At 49.4% G+C, this 22,500-nt stretch overlaps 1 protein-coding gene across 3 annotated transcripts in view; it reads left to right on the forward strand.

The window, feature by feature from the left end:
• Nucleotides 1-22,500, forward strand: part of LOC135830684 (uncharacterized) — a 227,691-nt gene that overhangs the window by 5,592 nt on the left and 199,599 nt on the right. For all 3 annotated transcript variants that reach the window (XR_010556090.1, XM_065342909.1, XM_065342910.1), the window contains exons 3-4: nucleotides 20,012-20,389; nucleotides 21,238-21,480. Coding sequence is in view for 2 of the 3 variants with exons in the window: in XM_065342909.1 (XP_065198981.1) it covers nucleotides 20,012-20,389; nucleotides 21,238-21,480 (621 nt within the window). In the remaining variant the exon portion in view is untranslated. The remainder of the gene's footprint in view (nucleotides 1-20,011; nucleotides 20,390-21,237; nucleotides 21,481-22,500) is intronic.

The raw sequence follows: 22,500 nt of genomic DNA on the forward strand, positions 1-22,500 counted from the left end.
GCCAGAAAAAGCCACTTCAATCAGCTGTGTGGTGGATACCAGGCTAGAAAATAGTGGCGGTCAATTCATCAGCCTTGCAAGCTGTTGAATGGTGTAATCCCGGCACAAGTTGCTATATCTAACATAGCTGTTCGCTATCATCGCTTCCGCGATGGGCATGTCTGAGGTCTGAGGTGTGTGTGTGTGTGTACATGGTGTGTGCTTGAGAGTAGCTATAGCACACCAGCCACTGACTTCTGAGCTGAGCTCTGAGCTCTGAGCCCATTCTTTTCTACTCACTTTGAAGGTCATTAGAGGTGACAGGCTGTCATGATATTGCCCCAGGGGATACTGTTTGGCTAGCCTTTCAACAGTAACCTTGACAGTAAGATGAGAAGCCTTCAGATGGCGCCTCTCCTGCTTGGGCGCCCTGGCCAAAAATAGGAAATCGTGCAACCACCACTGAGCTCCTCACTACCACACGCTGTTGAAAGAGATCTGCACTCAAAGGGACATCCCCCAGCGCACGATAGTTGGGGGCTGTCCCTTCGGCCTTGACCAAGCTACATAATCATTGAACTAGTCACTGAACTAGTATACTTAGTGACTACAAGTACATCATGTACAACCAGTATTATAAACTAAACTTTGACACTTGAAGTTGAACATTGGGAGAAACCTCTGTACCTGAGGCTGACTTTGATCACTTACTAACGCTGCCTTCATAATACCCCCATGCCACCCGCATAGTACTATACTAATCACTTACACTGCCTTCGCGCTGAAACACTAGCATTGCATACCTGCCATGGGACAACACCTATAGTGACTAAGACCACACAACCCCGACTATAGCCTCAGTCTCCTCCTGATGATTACTTTTCAGCATGAAACTCGTGAGTAGAGACATTTAAATCACTTTTTGTTCCACCGGATTTTCGTTTGTACTGATTTTGTGTAGTCATTCCCCTATGCACTGACCGTGCATGCTGCAGCTAGGCATAATCATAGTCTTGATCTACATTACATGTGCGACTTTAAATAACATCCAACAACAACTACATTGATCATGTAAATCAAATCAAAATGGTAAAAATAATGTTGATACCTATACAGTGGCAGTACACAGTAGTGGTGATTGGGTCAGTGCTACACCACTGAGGCAGCCATATGTAGATCCACATGAAGTAGGTCGTTGCGCCATGGCAAGTGGCTGCAATGGCGGTGCCTGTGTTCATGACGATCATCATACATGTACAATGTAGACGGCACAATAATGTAGGTGCAGGTAGGGATCTCAATGCAAGCTGTTCCTGAATATATTCCTCCTCTGCTTTGTCCATTTCAAACTACAGCACCAAGAGTCCATAAACAGTCTATACACTCTTGATACTACCTACTTTAAAGTAGTATTTCAAAGTATGTTGTGACCTCGTCTCTCTCTCTCTGTACTAAGTTGCGCACATGTTTGAAAGAAGGCATCAGCGGAAAGGTCGCTTCATTGCCAAACATGAGATGCAGCTATAGCGCTAGGAAGCACCCACTATGAATCGTAGCGGTGGTACATGGTGGTGATCTTGGGAGCTGCACCGGCCTAGGCCTAGGACTTCATGGCCGCCCAGGCGCACCATTATCGTTACTTTTTTACACCGGTGGTCTGATCGAACAGATCCTTGTGTGCTTCGTTGGAATCCTCACTGATTCTGGACTAGCGCTCGCTATGCACTGACTGTCTGTGCATTGACTCATGCCATGGACTACTGTCTGGTGAAGATCGTCTCTCCGGGTCTGACGATCACGAGTGACGGTCGCTTTTCCTCACCCAGCCAACCTGCGTGTCAAATAGCCGGCCCTGGTACATGTATTAATATGCCAGAGACCTCGGATCCGACCTCAAGACTACCGCGCCCCAGGCTACGCGGCGACACGTGGCACCTATACGTACATACAATCATGTACGTTGTATGCTAGAATGGGGACTTTCCCCAAGTTTGGCAGAGGGAAAGTACCTTGCTGCACTTTGCTCTGGCCCGCTGTCTGGGGACCCCCGCCGCTTAACCTTTGCGGATAATACCGGCAGGAAATTTTGGCAGAATTCGGTACTTTTTCTGGTAAGTTTTATGCATGTTCGGTATGTGGATAAAGAAAAGGAGAAGAATTCGAGGAATTGCCCGCCTTAAGGTTTGTATGGTTCTGCCGATTTCACTGCTTTTTCGAGCAGAATCTGCCACCTTTTCGAGCATCATCCGCCAATGCCTACCTGCCGTCCGCGATCCGATCTCTTGACTGACACGTCACCTGGTCACACTCACAGGTAGATCGACCACATGACTGAGCAGAGTAGGCGGTACACACTGTAGTCATTAATCTTTTCTCATGCACGGTAGAGGGACGATTGAGAGACGATCGAGAAACGAGGGTCGTATTCGCAAGATTGACCGTCGTACTTCCAAGAAAATGTACAAGTTGTAGATCTACCAAGACGGCAAGAGTTTACTCTTGGCAGTGAGAGTAGAAACAAGCCAAAACTATGGACTCACTTGTATAGTCAAACCCAGAGAAAGGAGTGATGGACATGTCAGCCATCTCTTTCTCAGTGATCGCACCAACGCCTGCGTTTATTTGTGTCTCCGACTACTGTACATGTACATGTATTGTTGTTGGTTTGACAGCATGAAACAAGGTGGAGGACACTATGTTCGGAAACAGTGACCTTACTACTGTCATACCAACAACATGTGTGAACTAAAACAAGGTTTATCTAATACTGTACACCGGAGGGTGTACCCAGTGTGCTGACAGTGCTCAACACCGCGGAGGCAGAGCGTAATACAGAACAGAACAACAAGAACAATCAAGGCTTGTTTGCTGCGACTTCATGTTTCATGCTCTCGCAATCATCAGGCAGCAAACAAGCCTTGACTGTCCTTGTTGTTCTGTTCTAATACTGTACATGTACATGCCCATTGTATTTCCAGCGTTCGTCCTGTTGTTGCCTTGTTGGGTCGCAAATCAAATCAACAGCCCTGTACTAGCTGTGTTGCACTTTCATGTTAATCTGTAGCCAAGGACTGGTCATCGATTCACATTCTTCGAATTTTAGACGCTCGACTGCAGCCGAATAATCATTTGTTTCAGAGTTTCTTCAGAATTGTAGAACAAATTGGAAGCGTCTCCAATTCTTCAATGCTGTACACTGATACATGCATCTCCGCAATCCACACCAGTCCAAACGAACACTTAGGAAATTTAAAAACGAACGATTTCCTTCCCTTCTCTTCATAGGCTCTTACAGGGAATAAAGGAACAAAACTGACTATGACAGCAATTCATATGGGCAAAGAATTGAGGGACATACACATCATGCTACGAGTGTGAAAAGTTAGCGGGTCAAAACAGCATGAAGATTCTCCTCGAAGTAGTCGTGACGTAAGTACGATCATGTAGATTTGCATGGACATGTACAAAATGTACCATACCATGTACCATGTATACGCCCGTCGCAAGAGAAGCACGGAAATCTGCAAATGCACTGGATGTGCACCCACAGATTTTCTCAATATAGCAACGATAGCGAACAAGATCTAATTGAGACAGATCAAGACTTGCACCAGATAACTGTCCAATCCACACAATTGGCGAAGCCATGTGAATTGACCACCAATTCTGACCCCGGCACGAGGCACCCCTACCCGCCATCAGCAGTCAAATGGCCTACTAAGCCAGGCAAACCGTTGCCGCCGCGGTCAGCGGAGATTTTCTGTTGCTGGTGCTCTGCTGTGGAACGCTCTCCCTGGTGAGGTCCGCACAATTACCCGTCTACCTGAGTTTAAGTATGCATGTGTACCATACGCCTGTAGGGGGTAGTTCGAGTTGCTGCTGATAGCTCTTCTCTCCCTTCCCGTGCAGTTCAGTAGTCCTCGCGTAGTATCACAGATACATCGTATTCTCTCTCTCTTTCCCCCCCCCCCCGTTTACTCCCAGTTATTAGTATCCTATTCTCTTACTATGTGCTTCCATAGCCTTTACTATGTTCTTCCATAGCCACTTCTAGGCTAAGCCTTCGCCGTCATTTTATTGGGTCGTCATCCCGTTTGAATAATATAATAGTTACAGTTCGCATGTCACTCATGGAAGGATCCATGGGCTTAACGCATCTGTCAACGAAATCCAGGCAGAAGAGCCAACAAAAGGCATCTCATTATTGTTAGAACGTATCGCAGTAAGAACACCTACGCAAGCGCAGCACATTTTTCCACAAGCAACAGCCATTTTTTCTTGTCTAGAGCCAGTTCAAAACAGTCAGAAATATCAATATTGGTGTGCTTTAGATCAATTTTAATATTGTCAATCCATCTGAGATGGGGTCGGCCACGTGGGCGCTTGATGTCCCGGGTATTAATTGCCATCTCCAGTGCTTGGTATGATGCTGAGTTACGTCCCTCGCGAACAATATGGCCCAGCCAGAGCAGCCGACGTCTGCGACAGGTAGTGATGACTGGGTCTTGTCGCATTGAGGCGTACACCGTAGCATTCGACATGTGGTGAGGGTGCACCACACCAAGCAGGTACCGCAATTTTCTGCGGTGCCATGCGTCCAGCCGATTACTGAGTTGCTGTGTCAGTGCCAACAGTCCGCAGTTATACAACAGGATAGGCAGAATGAGGGCAGAGAACATACAAAGTCTGGAGCTCAGTTTAAGACGCTTCCACGAAATGGAGCCAAACGCTCTATTCGCAGCACCTATTCTTGCCTAAATATCCTCTGCGGACCCTAAAAAAGAGCCAAGCAGCTTGACAGATCGCCAAGAGGAGTCGGCTTTAGTTATTATTATAAAAATATTGTGTTTTCTGAATATTTTAAAACATTAGGTTTAATATCGTCTTTGAATTTTTCACTTGATTTCTCCACCATCTCCTCGACTTCTCGCCTCTCCGTGTCATGGATTATTGTGTCGTCTGCATATTGGGTGGTTGGTGCTGGTAGAGATAAGCGCGATAGCATAGGATCAAGGTGGGCATGGCTCCTTCAGCATACACATTGTACCTGATGGGAGTGAGCGGATCCCCCTGCACTACTCCGATATTTGTAGCAAATGCTTTGCCCAGATGAGAACTGAGCTTCACTCTCACCATCGTGTCCGAAATCTGAGTGACAACGACATCAGTGGCAGCTCCAGAGTCTGAAAACCGCGCCAAAGCCTTCTCACGGACAATGATATCAAAATTTAATGCTCCGCTGAAGTCTAATAGTGCGGGAGAGTATTTCCAGTCACCAAGTAGTGCACGTTCGCATATGACACGAAAACTCCGGCGGCCGTGGAGCGTCCGGGTGTAAAGCCTGCCTGACTTTCACGTACATATGAGGTGGTAGATTGTTGTGAACGCATGGTGATGATGCGGGTCAGCACCTTGCGAACAACTGATAGCAGCATGACCGGTCTGTAACTTTTCGGTGCACCCATAGGTTTTCCTCGTTTGTATACTGGCACCAGAAGGCCAAATCTAAGGTCAGGTGGGCAATAGTGAAGGACGGATTAATTCACCCCAGAACGTAGCTGGTGCTTTTCAGAATTGAACTGCATAGCTGAAGACTTGCGGCATGTGCACGCTGCCGGCGACAGGTACTTTTGTTGCGCTGCTTGTTATCTGCACAGTTATTGCCATGTACTGTCGTCGACATGGAAATCCGGTCGCACGTCTAGCAGCCCCAGGGCGCTGGCCATGCAGCCGTGGATAAGCGGCACGCACATTCATTTTATGCGCTGTAGCCCGCTGGTCGCATCGGATCAACATGATTGTGCACTGCACGCAGCGATCTGTACGCGCTGTGGCCATGAGGGCGCCGGCCCTGGTCAATCGACTGGATTTCCATGTAGTATTAGTGTTACGGAGGTAGCCTCAATTGATGTATTTTTCGTTCTCGTTCTGCATGAATGTTACTGAACAGTTTTCCTCTCCACACTCTGCTACATCATTACCTGTATGCGCCACGTCTAGCTCCTTATTTCTACCCTAGCACTGAGCACCTTATTCGTCAACATGCGCTCTTCTTATCTACATCTATGTGCTAAGTGTTGGTGTAGAGGCAAGGTGTTAGATGTGGCCGCCGCTCTTGCCGATTGGAAGCTGCGTTGCTTTGCTGCTATAATTATAGTTCTTTGGAGCGAAGGCGTAGTTGTGTTTTTCCAGACTTCTGCTTGTAATGGTATTCTTCTGAATGGTCATCGAAGTAAATCTGAGTATGGTTCAAGACAGTAAGTTGCTAGGGTCCAGCGGATAATGCCGGCATTATAATCGGCATTATGGGACTATCCGAGCATCAGAGCATTGCGGAGCATTAAAAAGGAAAAAAACGAGCATCCTGTGAGATTTGAGCGGCATTTGGACTTTCATAGTGGATAATATCGGGAAATCCCATCATCTTTTTGGCAACAATCGGCTAAAATGATGAGTCACATGTAGGTGCACCTCTCCTCGTGTTACAAGGTTACTGGATCATGGATCGCTTGGTGTAGACACGTAGCACTTTTTAGCACTTGATGTAGCAATGACCACATGCATGTATTCAGGTCAATGAATATCCACACGCGCCCAACCAAAGCTGTTGCAAGAATTCGGAACAAGGATTTGTCGAAAACATCATGGAGGCGAAGTGAGTATGGAAAAGCCGAAGAGAAGTTTCTCGTTGTACTTCCAGCTCTGAGGATAGCGTCACTAGGCTAGTGGCGAGACTGAAGTAGATGCCGATCCTTTGATAAATTTGGACCAGGCTGAAAGAGCAGCTACAAGCAGAAAGAGATGCATGTTGTTCCGACGAACTGGCTCGAAAAGAACTAGAATTTCTGATTTATTCAGCACGAAGTCATTATGAGCACTCTGCAGCAGCCTAGTAGTAGTAGTAGTAGTAGTAGTAGTAGTAGTAGTAGTAGTAGTAGTAGTAGTAGTAGTAGTAGTAGTAGTAGTAGTAGTAGTAGTAGTAGTAGTAGTAGTAGTAGTAGTAGTAGTAGTAGTAGTAGTAGTAGTAGTAGTAGTAGTAGTAGTAGTAGTAGTAGTAGTAGTAGTAGTAGTAGTAGTAGTAGTAGTAGTAGTAGTAGTAGTAGTAGTAGTAGTAGTAGTAGTAGTAGTAGTAGTAGTAGTAGTTTTGTGGCGGAGTGTAGGGCCCGTGCCCACCTGGCTGTTTAGCATGCCTGACCTAACTGTTTCATGATATTGTCTGTATTTTTGTTGTAGCAATTTTGCTATTATATGTTGGTCATGATTTGATGGTTGACTTGCCCGTTTTCTTTGTGTACCTTATCTGGTTTTCTCTTGTCTGGGTTGTTGGATGAGTTGGGTAAACGGTGCTGCTTTGATTGTGTTTGCGGATGCGGGTTTACTCTTTGTTTTGGTATTCGATAGTTGACTTGATTCTTTTATTATATTTTCTTATTGGATTTTCCGATTTATTTGATTTGATTTTCCTATCTACGATATACTTGATTGGATTTGTCATCATTGCCTTCTTTGCTTCCGTTTTTTGAATTCTTCATTCCGGCACCCAGTTTGTTATCAAATAAAGTCAACGTTTTCAGTAGTAGTAGTAGTAGTAGTAGTAGTAGTAGTAGTAGCAGTAGTAGTAGTAGTAGTAGTAGTAGTAGTAGTAGTAGTAGTAGTAGTATTAGTAGTAGTAGTAGTAGTAGTAGTAGTAGTAGTAGTAGTAGTAGTAGTAGTAGTAGTAGTAGTAGTAGTAGTAGTAGTAGTAGTAGTAGTAGTAGTAGTAGTAGTAGTAGTGTTTATTATTTGACTAGGGGAGTCCCAACAGGCATGGTCTTGTTACAGGGAACCCTAGGTGAATCTTTGTGAGGTGAGCAAAAGTACCAGCAGATTGTGCCTGACGACAGTTTGGAGGAAGAGTGTTCCACCGACCTGCCGCCAGAAAAGAAACTGAGCGCAGTCCATACCCAATATGTAACAGTTACATCAGGTAATTCTAAGGCAGCTGTATCCTGGCCACGAGTACGAGCATTTGTGTGCGGGCCAACTGAATGCAGGAGAAACAGTGATTGAAGGAGGGGGCTAGCAATTGATGACAAGCAGCGATAGACCAAAACGTGTAGCTTCAAATTAACTCTTTGCTCAAGCCTGCGCCTGAGTTTCCTGATGAAACACGTACAGTTAGTAGATGTGGACAGCTGTACTCCCAAGACAGCAGTCACTGAGTCAAGTTATATCAAAAAAGAAGAGTTTTCTTGTCAATGTTGCCACCCAGTTGTCTATGCAACGACACAAGGAGAAGAAGACTATACAAGCAAAGGCAGTAGAGCAGCAAAATAATCTGGCCACATTTTTTCACGCTCACCGCAAATGGAAGGGATCTGGATCCAAGATTAGCCTAATATCTGCTGTTTCAGATGAAAAGATTTTCACAGAACCAATGCAGTGATAGCTTGTCTGCAGGCAGGACTACTAGTTGCCTCATCCCAATGATCCCTAAGTACCTGTCACTCCCTGGATAATGCCGGGATAGTATTATGATTATTATACACTATTCAGCCATAGGCCTGTGTCAAAGCTGCAATGGAGAGCAGCCACTGGCAAATGGATTATGTCTTATAGTGCTACAAGTTGGTGGAGCTTGTGGAAAATATTGCGCCGGATTTAGCGCAGATTGAATATGTGCAGCCATTCTTCCTTTTTGACCCAAACCAAGAGCATTATAGCCCTCGTTGAAGTCTTAAAATCAGCATTATGACGTAGATTTTGGAGCATTATGATTAGTATTGTTAGGTACCTCCTCCCGTACCTTTTCTAGCTGGCCTGCATGCACTCGCGTACTCACCTTTTGTTCCGTTGGCCTGGGTAGCTACTTGCTCGCCCATAATTGCCATAACTACCCAGGCCCTTTATCTTGCCGTGCAGACTTGCTCTCTTTTCTCACACTTCAATAATCACCATGTAGTCGTTTCGTTCGTCTTGGTCTCTTGTCCCGTCTCTAATAAATGTCGTTCCACCAACCTACCTGTTCCCGTCGTAATGTCTGGTTAATATGTCGTCAGTCGTCCTTTCTCGTATTCAACAGTATTATACGAACATTTTCGGAGCATTATTCGCTGGACCCTATTAGTTGCTTTCCGAGAGTATCTCTGGGTTTATGAGCCACATTATTTTGTAGCAAAGCGGATGGTTTTGAATGTCAACCATGGCGGAAACAAAGAGTTCTTTGTAAGTGGCAAGTGACGAGAGTCTGCAAGGAATGGACCAAGGACGTAGGTTTGGCGGATTATTTGGAGACTTTGTCACTCCGACTAGCGCTGGCCAAACGTGCGGCTCCCAACAACATCTGCTGCAGCTTCCAGCCAGAACTCATCCCGTGTCTCTTTCTGCTGCACGCGTTTGGAAAAATCTTCCACCTGATGCGAAAAACATCACGTCCCCCTCCAGTTCAAGGGTGTGTTACACGTGTATTGTCTTACTGTAGCGTGAACAGCAACCCCCCTCCCCTGTCTTGAGTACTACTACTAGTACTCACTACTAGTAATCCTGATGCTCTGATACATGCCGAGGCTAGCTGTATGCTCAGTCTATACATGCTTTATCTTATCATATCATTTCTTTTTTTCTCTTTTTCCTTTTTAAATGTTTTACTGCCAGAAGTCGTCTTCATATAAGGAGGCAGATATGTCTGTTTGTTGTACGACTTAAAATATATCCAACCAACCAACCAACGGACAGCGGGTCCCCCGTAGTGGCGGATCAAGCAGCATTCAGCAGTCAGAGGGCACGGTGAAGGAAACAAAGAGTTCTTTGTCAGTGGCAAGTGACGAGAGTCTGCAAGGAACCGACCAAGTAGGTTTGGCGGACGCACAGCAGGTCCCCGTAGTGGCGGTTCAAGCAGCATTCAGCAGTCAGAGGGCACGGTGAAGGATTTTGGAGTTTCCGATGTTGATGACGAAGAACACGAATATGATGATGAAGAACCGGCGTTCAGCGAAGAATGCCTGAGAACGATGAAGATCGATGCCAAAGCCAATTTCACCAACATTCGAAGTCGTGTGCTGAATCGGATAGTGAACGGAGAGGGGATTGGTGATGACGAGCTTGGAGATCTGAAACACGCGTACTCTGGTGCAATAGGCATCGTGGGCGATCTCCTGGGACTGTGTTCTGGAGACGGAGACCTGTCGAAACGGAGGAAGCTGGTTGCGGAGCTGGAAGAGTTTGAGGAGAAGTACAGCGCAGCTGTGAACAGACCTATGGAAGAAGCCATGAATAGCGCTAGTGTTGGCGGGCGGTTTGGAGCTGGTCATGACTTGGGATACAGCCGGTACTCGACGGCGGGGTACTCAGCTCCATTGATGACGCCAGATCACTTAACGGAGGTGGGTGATCAGGGCATTGATACGAAGCGGTCTGTCTTTGGCCAGTTTAGGGCCAGGTCAATGCTGTACTCTGTGTCTGCTGGCTCTGGGCTAGTGGAATCTGGCATGGAGACTTCTCCTAGTAGCCTAAGTGCCTTGGCCTTTCATGAGAGTCAAGGTGTCACAAGTCCACCCCTGGTTCCAACACCGCCATCTACTGCCAGTACTAGTAATGTAGCCTCAGGTGCAGAGCAGCACTTTGAACTGATGAGACAAGCCTGCTCAGCCTCCAGTGGTCTGGTATCAGTAACCTCTAGTGCTGATCAGACCAGCAATGGCAGTGCATCAGCGCCAGTGACCGGTCCAGTGGTAGCAGTGTGCCAGTGGCCAGTGCTAATGCTGGTACTGCCAGTAGTACTATGCCAGGTACAGTCAGTCAGCCCACCAAGAGGAGCAGCGTCAGCAACACCACACAGGGAAAGGCCCAGCTGACCAAGAAGTCTGTTCAGTTTAGTCAGAGCTACCAGTCCACTGCCAGCACTCAATCCAGATTGAGACCAGCAGCGAGTGTGGTCTTACCCCCTAGAACGGTCTCTGCAGCTGGGGGTGCAGCTGGAGGTGCATCAACGGTCGTCCCCGCTGTGACAGCCCCCAACACACCCATGGCTCGCCAACCGACTGGGTCCTCGAGCAGCAATGTGTATCAACCTCCACTGACGGGTGGACGACCACTAGCAGGCGACACCGGGCCATGGACGAGCATGAAGAAGATCACAATACCCACATTCGATGGCGATAAACGGCGCTTCGAGTCATGGTGGGCAGCTTTTTCCACCTATGTGGACAAGGCACCGCTACCCGCGGAATGCAAGATGCTTCGACTGAGACAGTATGTCCAGGGTGAGCCGTTGAAAGCCATCGACTCATTCGGGTACTCCATGGCCGCGTATGACGCAGCCAGGGCACTGCTACACCGAAAGTATGGCGGAGAGAGGCGCCGAGTTGCCATCCATTTGGAGAGAATTGAGGCCCTCAAACCCGTGCGGAAGGAGCACCCGAAAGACCTGGAGCGGTTCTCGGAACTGCTGGCCGTCACCGTCATCAACTTGAAGGACTCAGGCCGAGCTACTGAGCTGGCGGCCGGAACCTTCTACCTGACTCTACTCAAGAAGCTGGACGAGCAGCTGATCACCCGTTACCACCGGTGGCGGCATGAATAAGCTAAGGCTGAGTCGGTAGAAGAGGTGCTTGAGTACTGTACCCTAGAGGCCGAGTTCATGGTCTCCGCTGCGGAGACGAAAGCTGGCTTGAGTCCCGTGAGTAAGGCAGAGCCGCCACAGCCAACAAAGGTCCACCGGTTGCCTCGACCAAGCACGTTCGTGACCAGCAGCAAGCCGGCAGCCAACTCACAAAAGTGCATCGTGTGCCAAGGTGAACACAAGCTGTGGCAGTGCCTATCCTTCAAAGCTGCGACAGTGAACAAGCGATGGCGCATTCCCAAGGATTCAGGTGTGTGTTTCCGCTGCCTGGATGTTGGCCACAGTGGATGTGACTGCACGTGGAGTCGGCCATGTGGTTTGGACGGGTGCATGAAGCTCCATCTCCGCTTTTTGCACGGCACACAGAGCAGAGGTCCTGTGTCTAGCAGCGTGGCACGCCCGTCCACACAGACACCAGCGGCGAACTCTGTCTCAGGACATCGGGCAGGACGCGCTCCGCCAAACACAGCTAGCACCCAACAGTCGTCCAGCCAAACAGAGCAGCAGACATTCTGCTCCGTCGTCACGGAGGGTTCTCAGTCCACGGAAGAGGAGTGCTACGCCTCCCAGAGCACCGGTGTGGCCATCAGCCTGAGTACGATACCGGTCACCATCAAGCACGGCGACACAAGCATTCACGTCAATGCGCTGTTGGATGATGGCAGCACCATGAGCTACATCATTGAGGGTGTAGCACACGAACTCGGTCTGTACGGAGAGTTGCAGAGAATCACGGTCAACACGTTGGACGGAACACCGTGTACATTTCAGTCGGTGCATGTGTCGTGCAGCGTAGCAAGTGTCAACGGCGTGTTCAGCACAAACCTCCATGCTTGGACAGTGCGGCACCCAACAGGATGCCTGAAGGCCGTCAACTGGCGCCGCGGTGCATCGACGTGGCCACATCTCAAAGGGATCCGTCTCCCTTCCACCGCCAAGCCTGACCGGGTCGACGTTCTTCTTGGCCTGGACTGTGTCGTAGGCCACCAGTCCTTGCACGAGGTGACTGGTAAGCCTGGTGAACCAGTCGCACGGCTCACACCGCTAGGATGGACCTGTGTAGTGCCGGTACAGGCGAGCCCAGGCAGTTTGTGTATGGGGTATGCGTACCATGTGCAGCTGCAGCTCGGCGGCAATGATATCAGCCAGCTGCTGCGTCGCTTCTGGGACGTCGAGGAGTTAACCGTGTCACAGGTGGAGGAGAAACTGCTCACACAGACACGGGAATCCCTGGCGTTCAGCGACGGTCGGTATCTTGTGGGCCTTCCAAGGAAGATAACACAACCGGTCCTGCCCGACAACTTCGCCATGGCACGCAAACGATTGATTGGCACCGAGCGGAAGCTGCTGCTAACGGACGGTCTGGGTACCATGTACAGCGCTATCATCCAAGAGTACTTGGCGAAGGGCTACATCCGCCGAGTGCCGAAGGAGGAGCCACAACCATACAGCATCTGGTACCTGTCTCACTTTCCGGTGGTCCGTCTGGACAAGCAGACAACGAAAGTGAGGATTGTGTTCGATTGGTCGGCGCAGTTCCAAGGCGTCGGAGTGAACGACTTCCTGAACAAGGGGCCGAAGCTGCAACGGGACATCTGCGACGTGCTCCTGCGGTTCCGCAAGCATCCTGTTACCATTGCCTGTGACATCAAGCAGATGTACCTGCAGATTGGTGTGCACAAATCCGACCGGCCATACCAACGATTCCTATGGCGCAACTGTGATGCCGATGCGCAGCCTGCAGTGTATGAGTTCCAGCGTGTGGTATTCGGACTCGCCTCATCACCATTCCTCGCTCAGTTCGTCTCCCAGGAGCATGCGAGGGTGCTCACCAGTACGGATGAACATGCGGCTGAGGCAGTCAACAAGTCCACCTACATGGGCGACACGCTTGATTCCGTGCCAACCGTCGCAAATGGCATCGCACTCTCCAAGTCTCTTGTGAAGGTGTGGGAGTCGGCCGACATGCACCCGACGAAGTGGCTCTCAAACTCGACTGAGCTTCTGGCAGTGATACCTGAGTCAGAACATCGACGCTCCATCGACCTGTCACCAGGGGGGCTGCCAAGAGTGAAGACGCTAGGCATCTCGTAGTCAGCTGCCAGCGACGCTTTCAGTTTTGCCATCCCACCGGATTCGGGCCAGGAGTTCAGCAAGCGGAGCGTGCTGCAACGGGTAGCATCCGTCTTTGACCCGCTGGGTCTGCTGGCGCCATACATCATCCGAGGCAAGATGCTCATCCAGGAACTGTGGTTGTGAGGCACGACCTGGAACGACCCACTGGAGCCCTCTGTGGACAGGATGGTGAAGGAGTGGATTGCTGATGCTCGGGATCTGCAGACGCTACGCATGGCAGCTGACGGTGTGTCGTCGCTGCACGTATTCGCAGATGCTTCCGAGAAGGCAATGGTTGCTGTCGTCTACATCATTTCCAAGGACCCCAGTGGAGCTACATGCCGGCTGGTTGCAGCTAAGTGTAAAATCGCCCCGCTGGAAGCGGTGAGCATCCCACGGCTAGAGCTGATAGCCGCCGTCATGGCAGTCCGTTTGGCAGCCGTCGTCAGCTGTGCTCTCGAGATGCAGGATGTCTATCTGTGGTCTGACAGCATGAACGCCCTCTGGTGGATCCATGGTCACAGTCGGCAGTTCAAGACATTCGTGGCCAATCGCGTCTCCGAGAATCGTCGTCTCACACAACCAGAGCAATGGCGGCATGTGAACACTGACCAGAACCCCGCAGATCTTGTCTCTCGTGGGTGTACTGCAGCCGTGCTGACATCATCGGACTTATGGTGGACTGGGCCGGCATTCCTGTCAACTGGTGAGCCATAGCCTGCCAGCCCTACGCTTCAGCCCAACTCCGACGTTCGGCAGGAGGTCAAAGGTTTGCCTCGCGGGACATGCAAACGTATCATGCAGACATTCAAAGTGCCCACGATGCACCACTCGAGCAGGATTGCATCATTGACCCAGCAAAGTGGCTAGACTGGCAGAAGACCACCCGTACGCTCACATGGGTCCGGCGCTTCATCTCGAACTGCCGTGCAGCGGCAGAGGATCGCCTGGCAGGAGAGCTCACCCTGATTGAGTTGGCTGACGCAGAGCTGGACGTCGTTCGGAACACGCAGCGTGATGCGTTCGCTGCTGAGATAGTCCTCCTGAGGAATTGCAAAGCAGTACATGCTACCAGTAAGCTGGCCAAGCTATAATTATCCATTTCTTGACGACGACGGCGTTCTTCGCTGTGAAGGGCGCTTGCAGTATGCGGAGTTCCTGCCATGAGACGCTGTCCATCCGATTAACCTGCCGCGGAAGCATGCCGTGACCAAGATGCTCCTCAGGTTCCAACACGAGAAGGGCAAGCACGCTGCGGGGACGAACGCAACATTGTTTGCGCTGGCCGCCCGCTATTTGGTCATCGCCGCACGGGAGGCCGTCCACGAGTGGGAACAGGAGTGCGCAGTCTGTCGCCGGTACTGGAGCAAGCCAGTGGGGCAGCGAATGGCACCGTTGCCGTTCAGTCGGGTTGTGCCCTCTCACCGTGCGTTCAGTCGCGTGGACGTCGACTACGCCGGCCCCTTCCTCACCATGCTGGGACGCGGTCAGGCCAGAATCAAACGCTATCTATGTGTATTCACGTGTCTGGAGACGCGCGCTGTACACTTGGAGCTCGCATTCTCACTCGACACATCTAGTTTCATCAACTGCTTCTTCTGGTTCGTGAGCCAGCGCGGCCTTCCCGATCAAGTCATATCGGACAATGGCACCAACTTTGTTGGTGCAGTTCGGGAGCTGAAGGACGTCATTCGCAACATTGACCAAGCCAAAGTCCAGACGGGCACCGCACATCATGGTGTGTCCTGGTCGTTCAACCATCCAGCAGCACCTCATTTCGGTGGCGTGCTCGAGATTATGGTGAATGCAGCCAAACGTGCTTTTTACCACATTCTGTCTGGCAATGACATCACCGACGAGGATCTGCTGAACGCCTTTGCCGGAGCAGAGGATCTGATCAACTCTCGCCCGATCACTGCCATATCAGTCAACCCCAATGACAACTTGCCCCTCACCCCGAATCATTTTCTGAACGGGAGACTTGGAGAAGTCGTCCTACCGGAGTCAGACCATCCTCGTCAGCGATAGCAACGCATTCAGGAGCTGCTGGGGCATGTCTGGCGTCGCTGGATCCAGGAGTGGCTGCCTCAGCTCAGCAAGCTGGTCAAATGGACGGCAGACCAACGGAACGTGAAGGTTGGTGATGTCATGCTGTTGCTGTCACCATACACCGCTAGGCGTAAATGGCCATTGGCTCGGGTTCTGGAAGCCTACCCCGGGAAGGATGAACGAGTACGTGTTGCGAAGGTGCAGGAGGGTGATCGTACTCTTGTGCGACCCATCAACCGCTTGTGCCCACTGGAGTATGCGCCAGAGTGATGGACTAATGTGGACACTCTAGCTTTTCTGCTGTCTGTCTTCTGCTAATCATTGCATGCCCTCTATCTTCTTATTATTATAAGTCAGCGGTATTGCTATATCTTTACCCAGCTGCTTGGGCCGCCGCTGCGGGGGACCTGCTGTCTAGCGACCTGGACTTGCTTTGCTATGTGCACGATGTTGGCTTCTTAGTGGTGGAGCTAGTAAGGTACTGTTTATTTTGTTTTGTTTCGATCTGGTCAGGTTGTCTCATATCAAGGAAGAGGAAAATGTTTCGAAGGTAGCCTCAATTGATGTATTATTCGTTCTCGTTCTGCTTCTTTGAATGTTACTGAACAGTTTTCCTCTCCACGCTCTGCTACATTATTACCTGTACGCGCCACGTCTAGCGCTTTGTTTCTACCCTAGCACTTAGCACCTTATTCGTCAACACGCGCTCTTCTTATCTACATCATTCTATGTGCTAAGTGTTGGTGTAGAGGCAAGGTGTTAGATGTGGCCGCCGCTCTTGCTGATTGGAAGCTGCGGTGCTTTGCTGCTATATACTGTATAGCAGGGAATTTTCGGACGGAATTTATTTTCGTACGATTTCGTTCACGGCCTCTTTTGTACTAAAATGAATTCCGTGCTACAATTTGTTCATGTGAAATTATGTACATTATAGCATGCATACTGCTTGCGAACACGTGAATTTAGCATGCAGCATAGCTAGCACTGTGCGAAAATATAATCCGTACGGAAGGTCGAAATTCGGCTTTGTCCGAAAATTTCCTGCTATACAGTAGTTCATTGGAGCGAAGGCGTAGTTGTGATTTCCAGAGTTCTGCTTGTGATGGTATTCTTCTGAATGGTCATCGAAGTAAATCTGAGTATGGTTCAAGACAGTTAGTTGCCTTCCGAGAGTATCAATTAGTATGGGCCATGTTTATCTTGATCGGTTGACAGCATGTTACCAGGCGGAATGCGCACTGTGTCGAAAACAGTGCCCCTGACAACCGAATGAACCGATGAACATGGTAATCTACCAAACAAGGCTTACATTATGTCGTTGTTGGTTGTGGCTTAGGCACAAGTGTGTAACTGTAAGCACGTGTCCTGATGTGGATACTTACGGTCACAAGTGTGCATGCACATGCCCCTATGGGGTTTCTATAATGACTTCTGGAGTGCTCCGTCCGCTCCTTCGTGTGACAGCGGAAGGACATGCCATAAGGTTGTCTTGCTTTGAGCCTCAACCTCTGGACTACACTATTATAGTGTTACGTTCGTGCAAGGGCTCTGAAAGGTGCAGGCTGTGAAGTGTGAAGTGTTGAAATGCCGAAGACTGCAAGACGGTACTCGTTGGTATAATTTTTCAGAAATTTCAGGTGCTCAAAGAGGCCCGAAAAGAACATGTTACGTCAACCTGTTGCTATCAGGTTCGGCCTCATTTTCTCTGTGCTGCGCTGATGAGTCAACAAAGGAGGAAACAGTTCTGTCCACAGATTGAGTGCTAGGCCAACAGAAATTTTAGGGGTACACACTAGTAAGCAGTCCCCTACTGGATGATGCGACTCGGTGCTCGTGCGGCTATTGGAATTTGTGAAGTACGGAGAAGGAGTGTCTAATTCCGGGGTAATGTGCTGGTGGATGTGCAGCTATTAATATGTTAGATATGAAAGAGATGGATCGAAAGTAACGAAAGTAAAAAGTACACGATAAGTAAGCTAATTTGGTGACCGAACCTTTTCGCTCCCTTCTCATCATGGGTAAGTACGGGGAATAATGGAAAAATGTCAAAATACAGCAATTTATAGAGGTACAGCAAAAGCAAAGATCGAAAACCTCACGCTATACGTGTGGAAAAAATTAAATTCAGTAGAACAGGTCAAACACAGGGTGAAGGTGAAGGAATGACTAAAACATAATGAAAACATTAGCGAGGAGAAGCATTCCTGACACTTTCACGAGGAGTAGCGCCAAACAACTGCAGTGACAAAACATTTTCCTTCTGAACACATAGTTCAGGGCACAACGTACGGATATATAACGCTTCCAAAACAGACAAATGTAATACTGATCTACCACGGGCCAAAACGGAGAAAACATCATCTCTGTACAACTCACGACAACTATCACTAACGGACAGATGACTCTTGATAGCCGATTGCTGATTGTTGGAATGTCGCGTCTTTTTCGTCACCTCCAATGTCGCAGCTCTTGACCCGTCCTTTCCACTGGGCAGTCGCCTTGCAGTCACTTCCGATGCCGCAGGTCCTGACTCGTCCCTTCCACCACACCACCTGGTCACTCGTCCAGTGTCTGATTCGTCCGTTGTCTGGATTAGTGGCTTTCGTGGTGGTCTTCCACGCTTCCTCCCACTTACGCTCGTTGTCACTTCCGGTATCGCCGCTAGCCCTTTCCCAAAGGTGCTCGCCCTTTTTTCGCCCTTTTTCGCCCTTTTTGGAAAAGCCCGTTTCTTTCGCCCTTTATTGCGTTTTTGGTGAATGTCGCCTTTTTTGAGCTTTTTTAGCTGAAAAAGTGGTAAAATCTGTTTGCTCATGCATGCGATCACAGTTTCCGAGTGCTCGATGGACGATGGGCCTTGGCACGCCGCTTTTTTCGGGGCAACAAGTTGGTGACGCTTGTACCCGGTGTACACAATGCTGTAAAAAGTGGGTTTTTTGAACTTTATTTCCTGTTTTGCCTTTCGCGGACCCATTAATGGAAGAGTGCGTATTCATTTCTCAGCTTGGGTTCATATCTGAACAAGTATCACGGCTATGCTTCACTGAAAAAAGAGCACTTTTTGCCTGTTTACACTGAAAAAAGAGCACTTTTTCAGCATATTTTGAGGGACGCGAAAAGCACTTAGTGCGAATTAAAAGAGCACCTTTGGGAAAGGGCTAATCGCCGCCTGCTCGTCTCCTCCAGTACGCATCCTCACCTGGCTGTGAGTAACTCTTCGAGTCGGTGTCCCTGGCATTGCTTTAAAAGCTTTGCACCTCTTTGCCTTTCCGACTTTTTTTGCTGTATTTTGACATTTTCCATTATTCCCTGTACTTAACCGTGATGAGAAGGGAGCGAAAACTTTCGGTTACCAAATTGGCTTACTTGACTATGTGGATTGCTTCGGTGCTGTCACCTTTTCTTTCGAAATTAGATACGCCTCCAATTTTTTTCCTTCCACTATAAGTGTGTGAAATTACAGTATTCAGTGCTTGTCAAGTATTTTATTCATGAGGGCGGTTTTCACTGGCTCTCGGAAATTGAGAGGGAGAGAGATGTAGAGAGAAGGAGAAAGAGGGAGAGAGAGAGAGAGAGAGAGAGAGAGAGAGAGAGAGAGAGAGAGAGAGAGAGAGAGCGGGAGAGAGAGAGAGAAAGAGAGGGAGAGAGAGAGAGAGAGAGAGAGAGAGAGAGAGAGAGAGAGAGAGAGAGAGATAGAGGAAAGAGAGCAACAAAGAGAGCGACATAGAGAGAGAGGGAAATAGAGAGAGAGAGAGAGAGAGAGAGAGAGAGAGAGAGAGAGAGAGAGAGAGAGAGAGAGAGAGGAAAGAGAGCGACAAAGAGAGCGACAGAGAGAGAGAGAGAGAGAGAGAGAGAGAGAGAGAGAGAGAGAGAGAGAGAGAGAGAGAGAAAGAGAGAGAAAGAGAGAGAGAGAGAGAGAGAGAGAGAGAGAGAGAGAGAGAGAGAGAGAGAAGGGGGGGGGAAGAGAGCGAGAAAGAGAGCGAGAAAGAGAGCGAGAAAGAGAGCGAGAAAGAGAGGGAGAGAGACTCGCAAACAGGCAGAAAGAAAAAGAGAAGGAGAAAGAGAGGGGAGGGGGTACAAACTGACAGGCTGCAGGCGTGCCGGTGCTGACAGCGTGCCAAGTACACATATTTTACGCATGTGCATTAGATAACTCTCATAAAAGAGGGAAGAGAGGAGTGTCTGTTGCTGCTTCCCTCTGTCCGTATAAGAGGAACTCAAAAACTTGAATTTTGAAAAAAAGTGTTTATGCTGGTGTTGCTGTTGTTTTAGCGTGGCTACATGTCAAATCAAAGTTTCGCGGAAGTGAACAGGTCCAATGGACTGTTTCCAGGTGCTCAGCCTGCAGTGGAACAGTCATTTGATGGTGCAGCGCTGCAACATCCACAGTTGCAACAATATCAAGCGCAACAACTGGAGCAGCAGCAGCCGCAACTGCAACAGCAGCAGCAATTGCAGCAGCAACAACAACTGCAACAGCAGCAGCTACAACAACTGCAGGCGGAGCAGCAGCAACAACAACTGCAACAGCAGCAGCAACAGCCGCGTGTACAGCAGTGGCTGCGGCATCAGCAACAGCAGCAGCGACAATACCAGCAACCAACGGAGCAATACCAACGAGCTACCAACCAGTTTGCTGGACTAAACCAGGTAGGGAATTGTTTGACCACCGTGATATGCATAAAGTAGGCTGCTAGTGTAGTATCAGCCCTCAAGTGCATGTCGTGCTAGGGACTATGAGATATCAGTCCTGAGCAGTTCCATCTGGTCATGGCCACCGACAATAGGGGACTAAGTCACAACAGTTTAGAAACACCCAGAGGGTTGTTGCAGGTGTTGTAAAGTTTAGAGTGCGTCTGGAACGTACATTTTACATGGTTCTGCATGTTGTGAGGTGAACTATCTCGCTCGTATTCCACTCTCATGTAGGAGAGCGATGCATTTCTGCAGCCCCTCCCCTCTCCCACCCCTATCCCCTTCCACCCCTTTCATCTCCCACCCCTATCATCTCTCACCCCCATCATCTCCCACCCCTAACGTATTCCACCCCCATCATCTCCCACCCCCATCATCTTCCACCCCCATCATCTCCCACCCCCATCATCTCCCACCCCCATCATCTCCCACCCCCATCATCTGATGTATATGGATTCCCCCGTGCCATATGTGACCTGCAGTTCATGTACTCCCGTACTAGATTTATACCCACAGTTGTATGAACTCGCACCATAACGGCATGCTTGCTTGGCTTGGGAGATTCTTCCGTGCTTCATGTGCTTTGTCTCTTCAGTTGTGTTTTCCTTCTCTTCAGATTGTTGTATAATAAATGTCTTTTTGTAGACATATCATCATCTCCCGATCCTTTCTCCCTTCCGTATTTCATATTGCGGCGAGGGAAAGGGACCACACTTTGAAATGATGACTACACCGCATCGTGCAACAATGTCAGCCGTTGATCGAGTTGTTATCCTGTGGGATCGTGCATGTTTCTTGTCCAGGTTGCATCTGCGATGCCTGCATACTGTACCGGCACTACTTCTAACAGCTCTGACGTCGCTGGCCTGCAGTACGCCCTGCCAGGCATTGGCGCTACATTTGGGCAGGACAATGTGGGAATGGCAAAGGAGGATGCAATGGATTCGTGTGACAAGGGTTACTCTTCTGGACCAACGGCTACTCTTGCCACCATTGCTGGTGACAGTGAGCTGGTGCCGATATCTATGCAATCCTTTGGCACGCAGGTAAGCCGCTTTAAAGTGCTCCGACCACAGAAGGACCTGGTGATGGGGTGTTCTCGCTGTACTTTTCGGTAAATCCAATTGTCACTGGCCTTGCTTGCTTCCACCCACTGTTCATTAATGCCAACCATATGATTAAACCAGCACATGCTGTAATGCCTGGATCAAACACAAGCATCTCTGTTCACCCAGTTCCTAACAGTCAGGTACTTTGTATGCTCCTTGGTGTCTACAAGTGTGCGCGCGCGCGCGTGTGTGTGTATGTGTGTGTGTGTGTACCGATATTCGTAGAGCTTCTCTGCGTCTTCGTAGACCTCGGTAAGACGTATGACTCTGTCAGCCCCCAATGCCTATGGATTATCCTCAAGAAGGCAGGTGTCCCTGAGCGCCTCAATAATATCATACGCTCTTTCCACACCAATATGACAGCAACGTTGAAGATCCCGGGAGTTGATGCGCCACCAATTGAGGTGCAGAACGGCCTCCGGCAGGGTTGCTGCATGGCACCGGTACTCTTCAATCTGTTGATGTGGGCCGTTTTCCAGCAGTGGCATCGTGCTGTTGCCGACATTCCTGGCGTTGGTATTCCTGTGGCAACAAACCCTGGGGGCAGTCTCCTATTCAGTCGGAAGTCAACAGACAAGAGCAAGGTCCATCGCGAGTGTCAATTTGCAGATGACTCTGCTCTGCTGGCTACCACTCATGATGGTGCACAGCGTGCCCTTGACCAATTCATACATGCAGTGTATTCTTTCGGCTTGACAGTCAACCTGGACAAGACAAAGGTGATGGCTGCTGGATATGGACTCGTGGAAGCAGACCGGCTGCCCCTGGACGTGGCGGGTGAGGTGGTCGAGTGTGTAGATAGTTTCCGTTATCTTGGCTCTCTCCTCCACACGAATGGCCGATCCACCCCAGATATCAGCTCGCGCATTGCCGGTGCATCACGTGCATTTGGAGCCCTGCGCCGGCCGGTTTTCACTGACAGCAACCTCTCACTTGCTACGAAGCGGCTTGTGTACG

The sequence above is a fragment of the Sycon ciliatum genome, unplaced genomic scaffold, assembly GCF_964019385.1.
Source record: "Sycon ciliatum unplaced genomic scaffold, ocSycCili1.1 SCAFFOLD_162, whole genome shotgun sequence".
Taxonomy (NCBI): domain Eukaryota; kingdom Metazoa; phylum Porifera; class Calcarea; order Leucosolenida; family Sycettidae; genus Sycon; species Sycon ciliatum.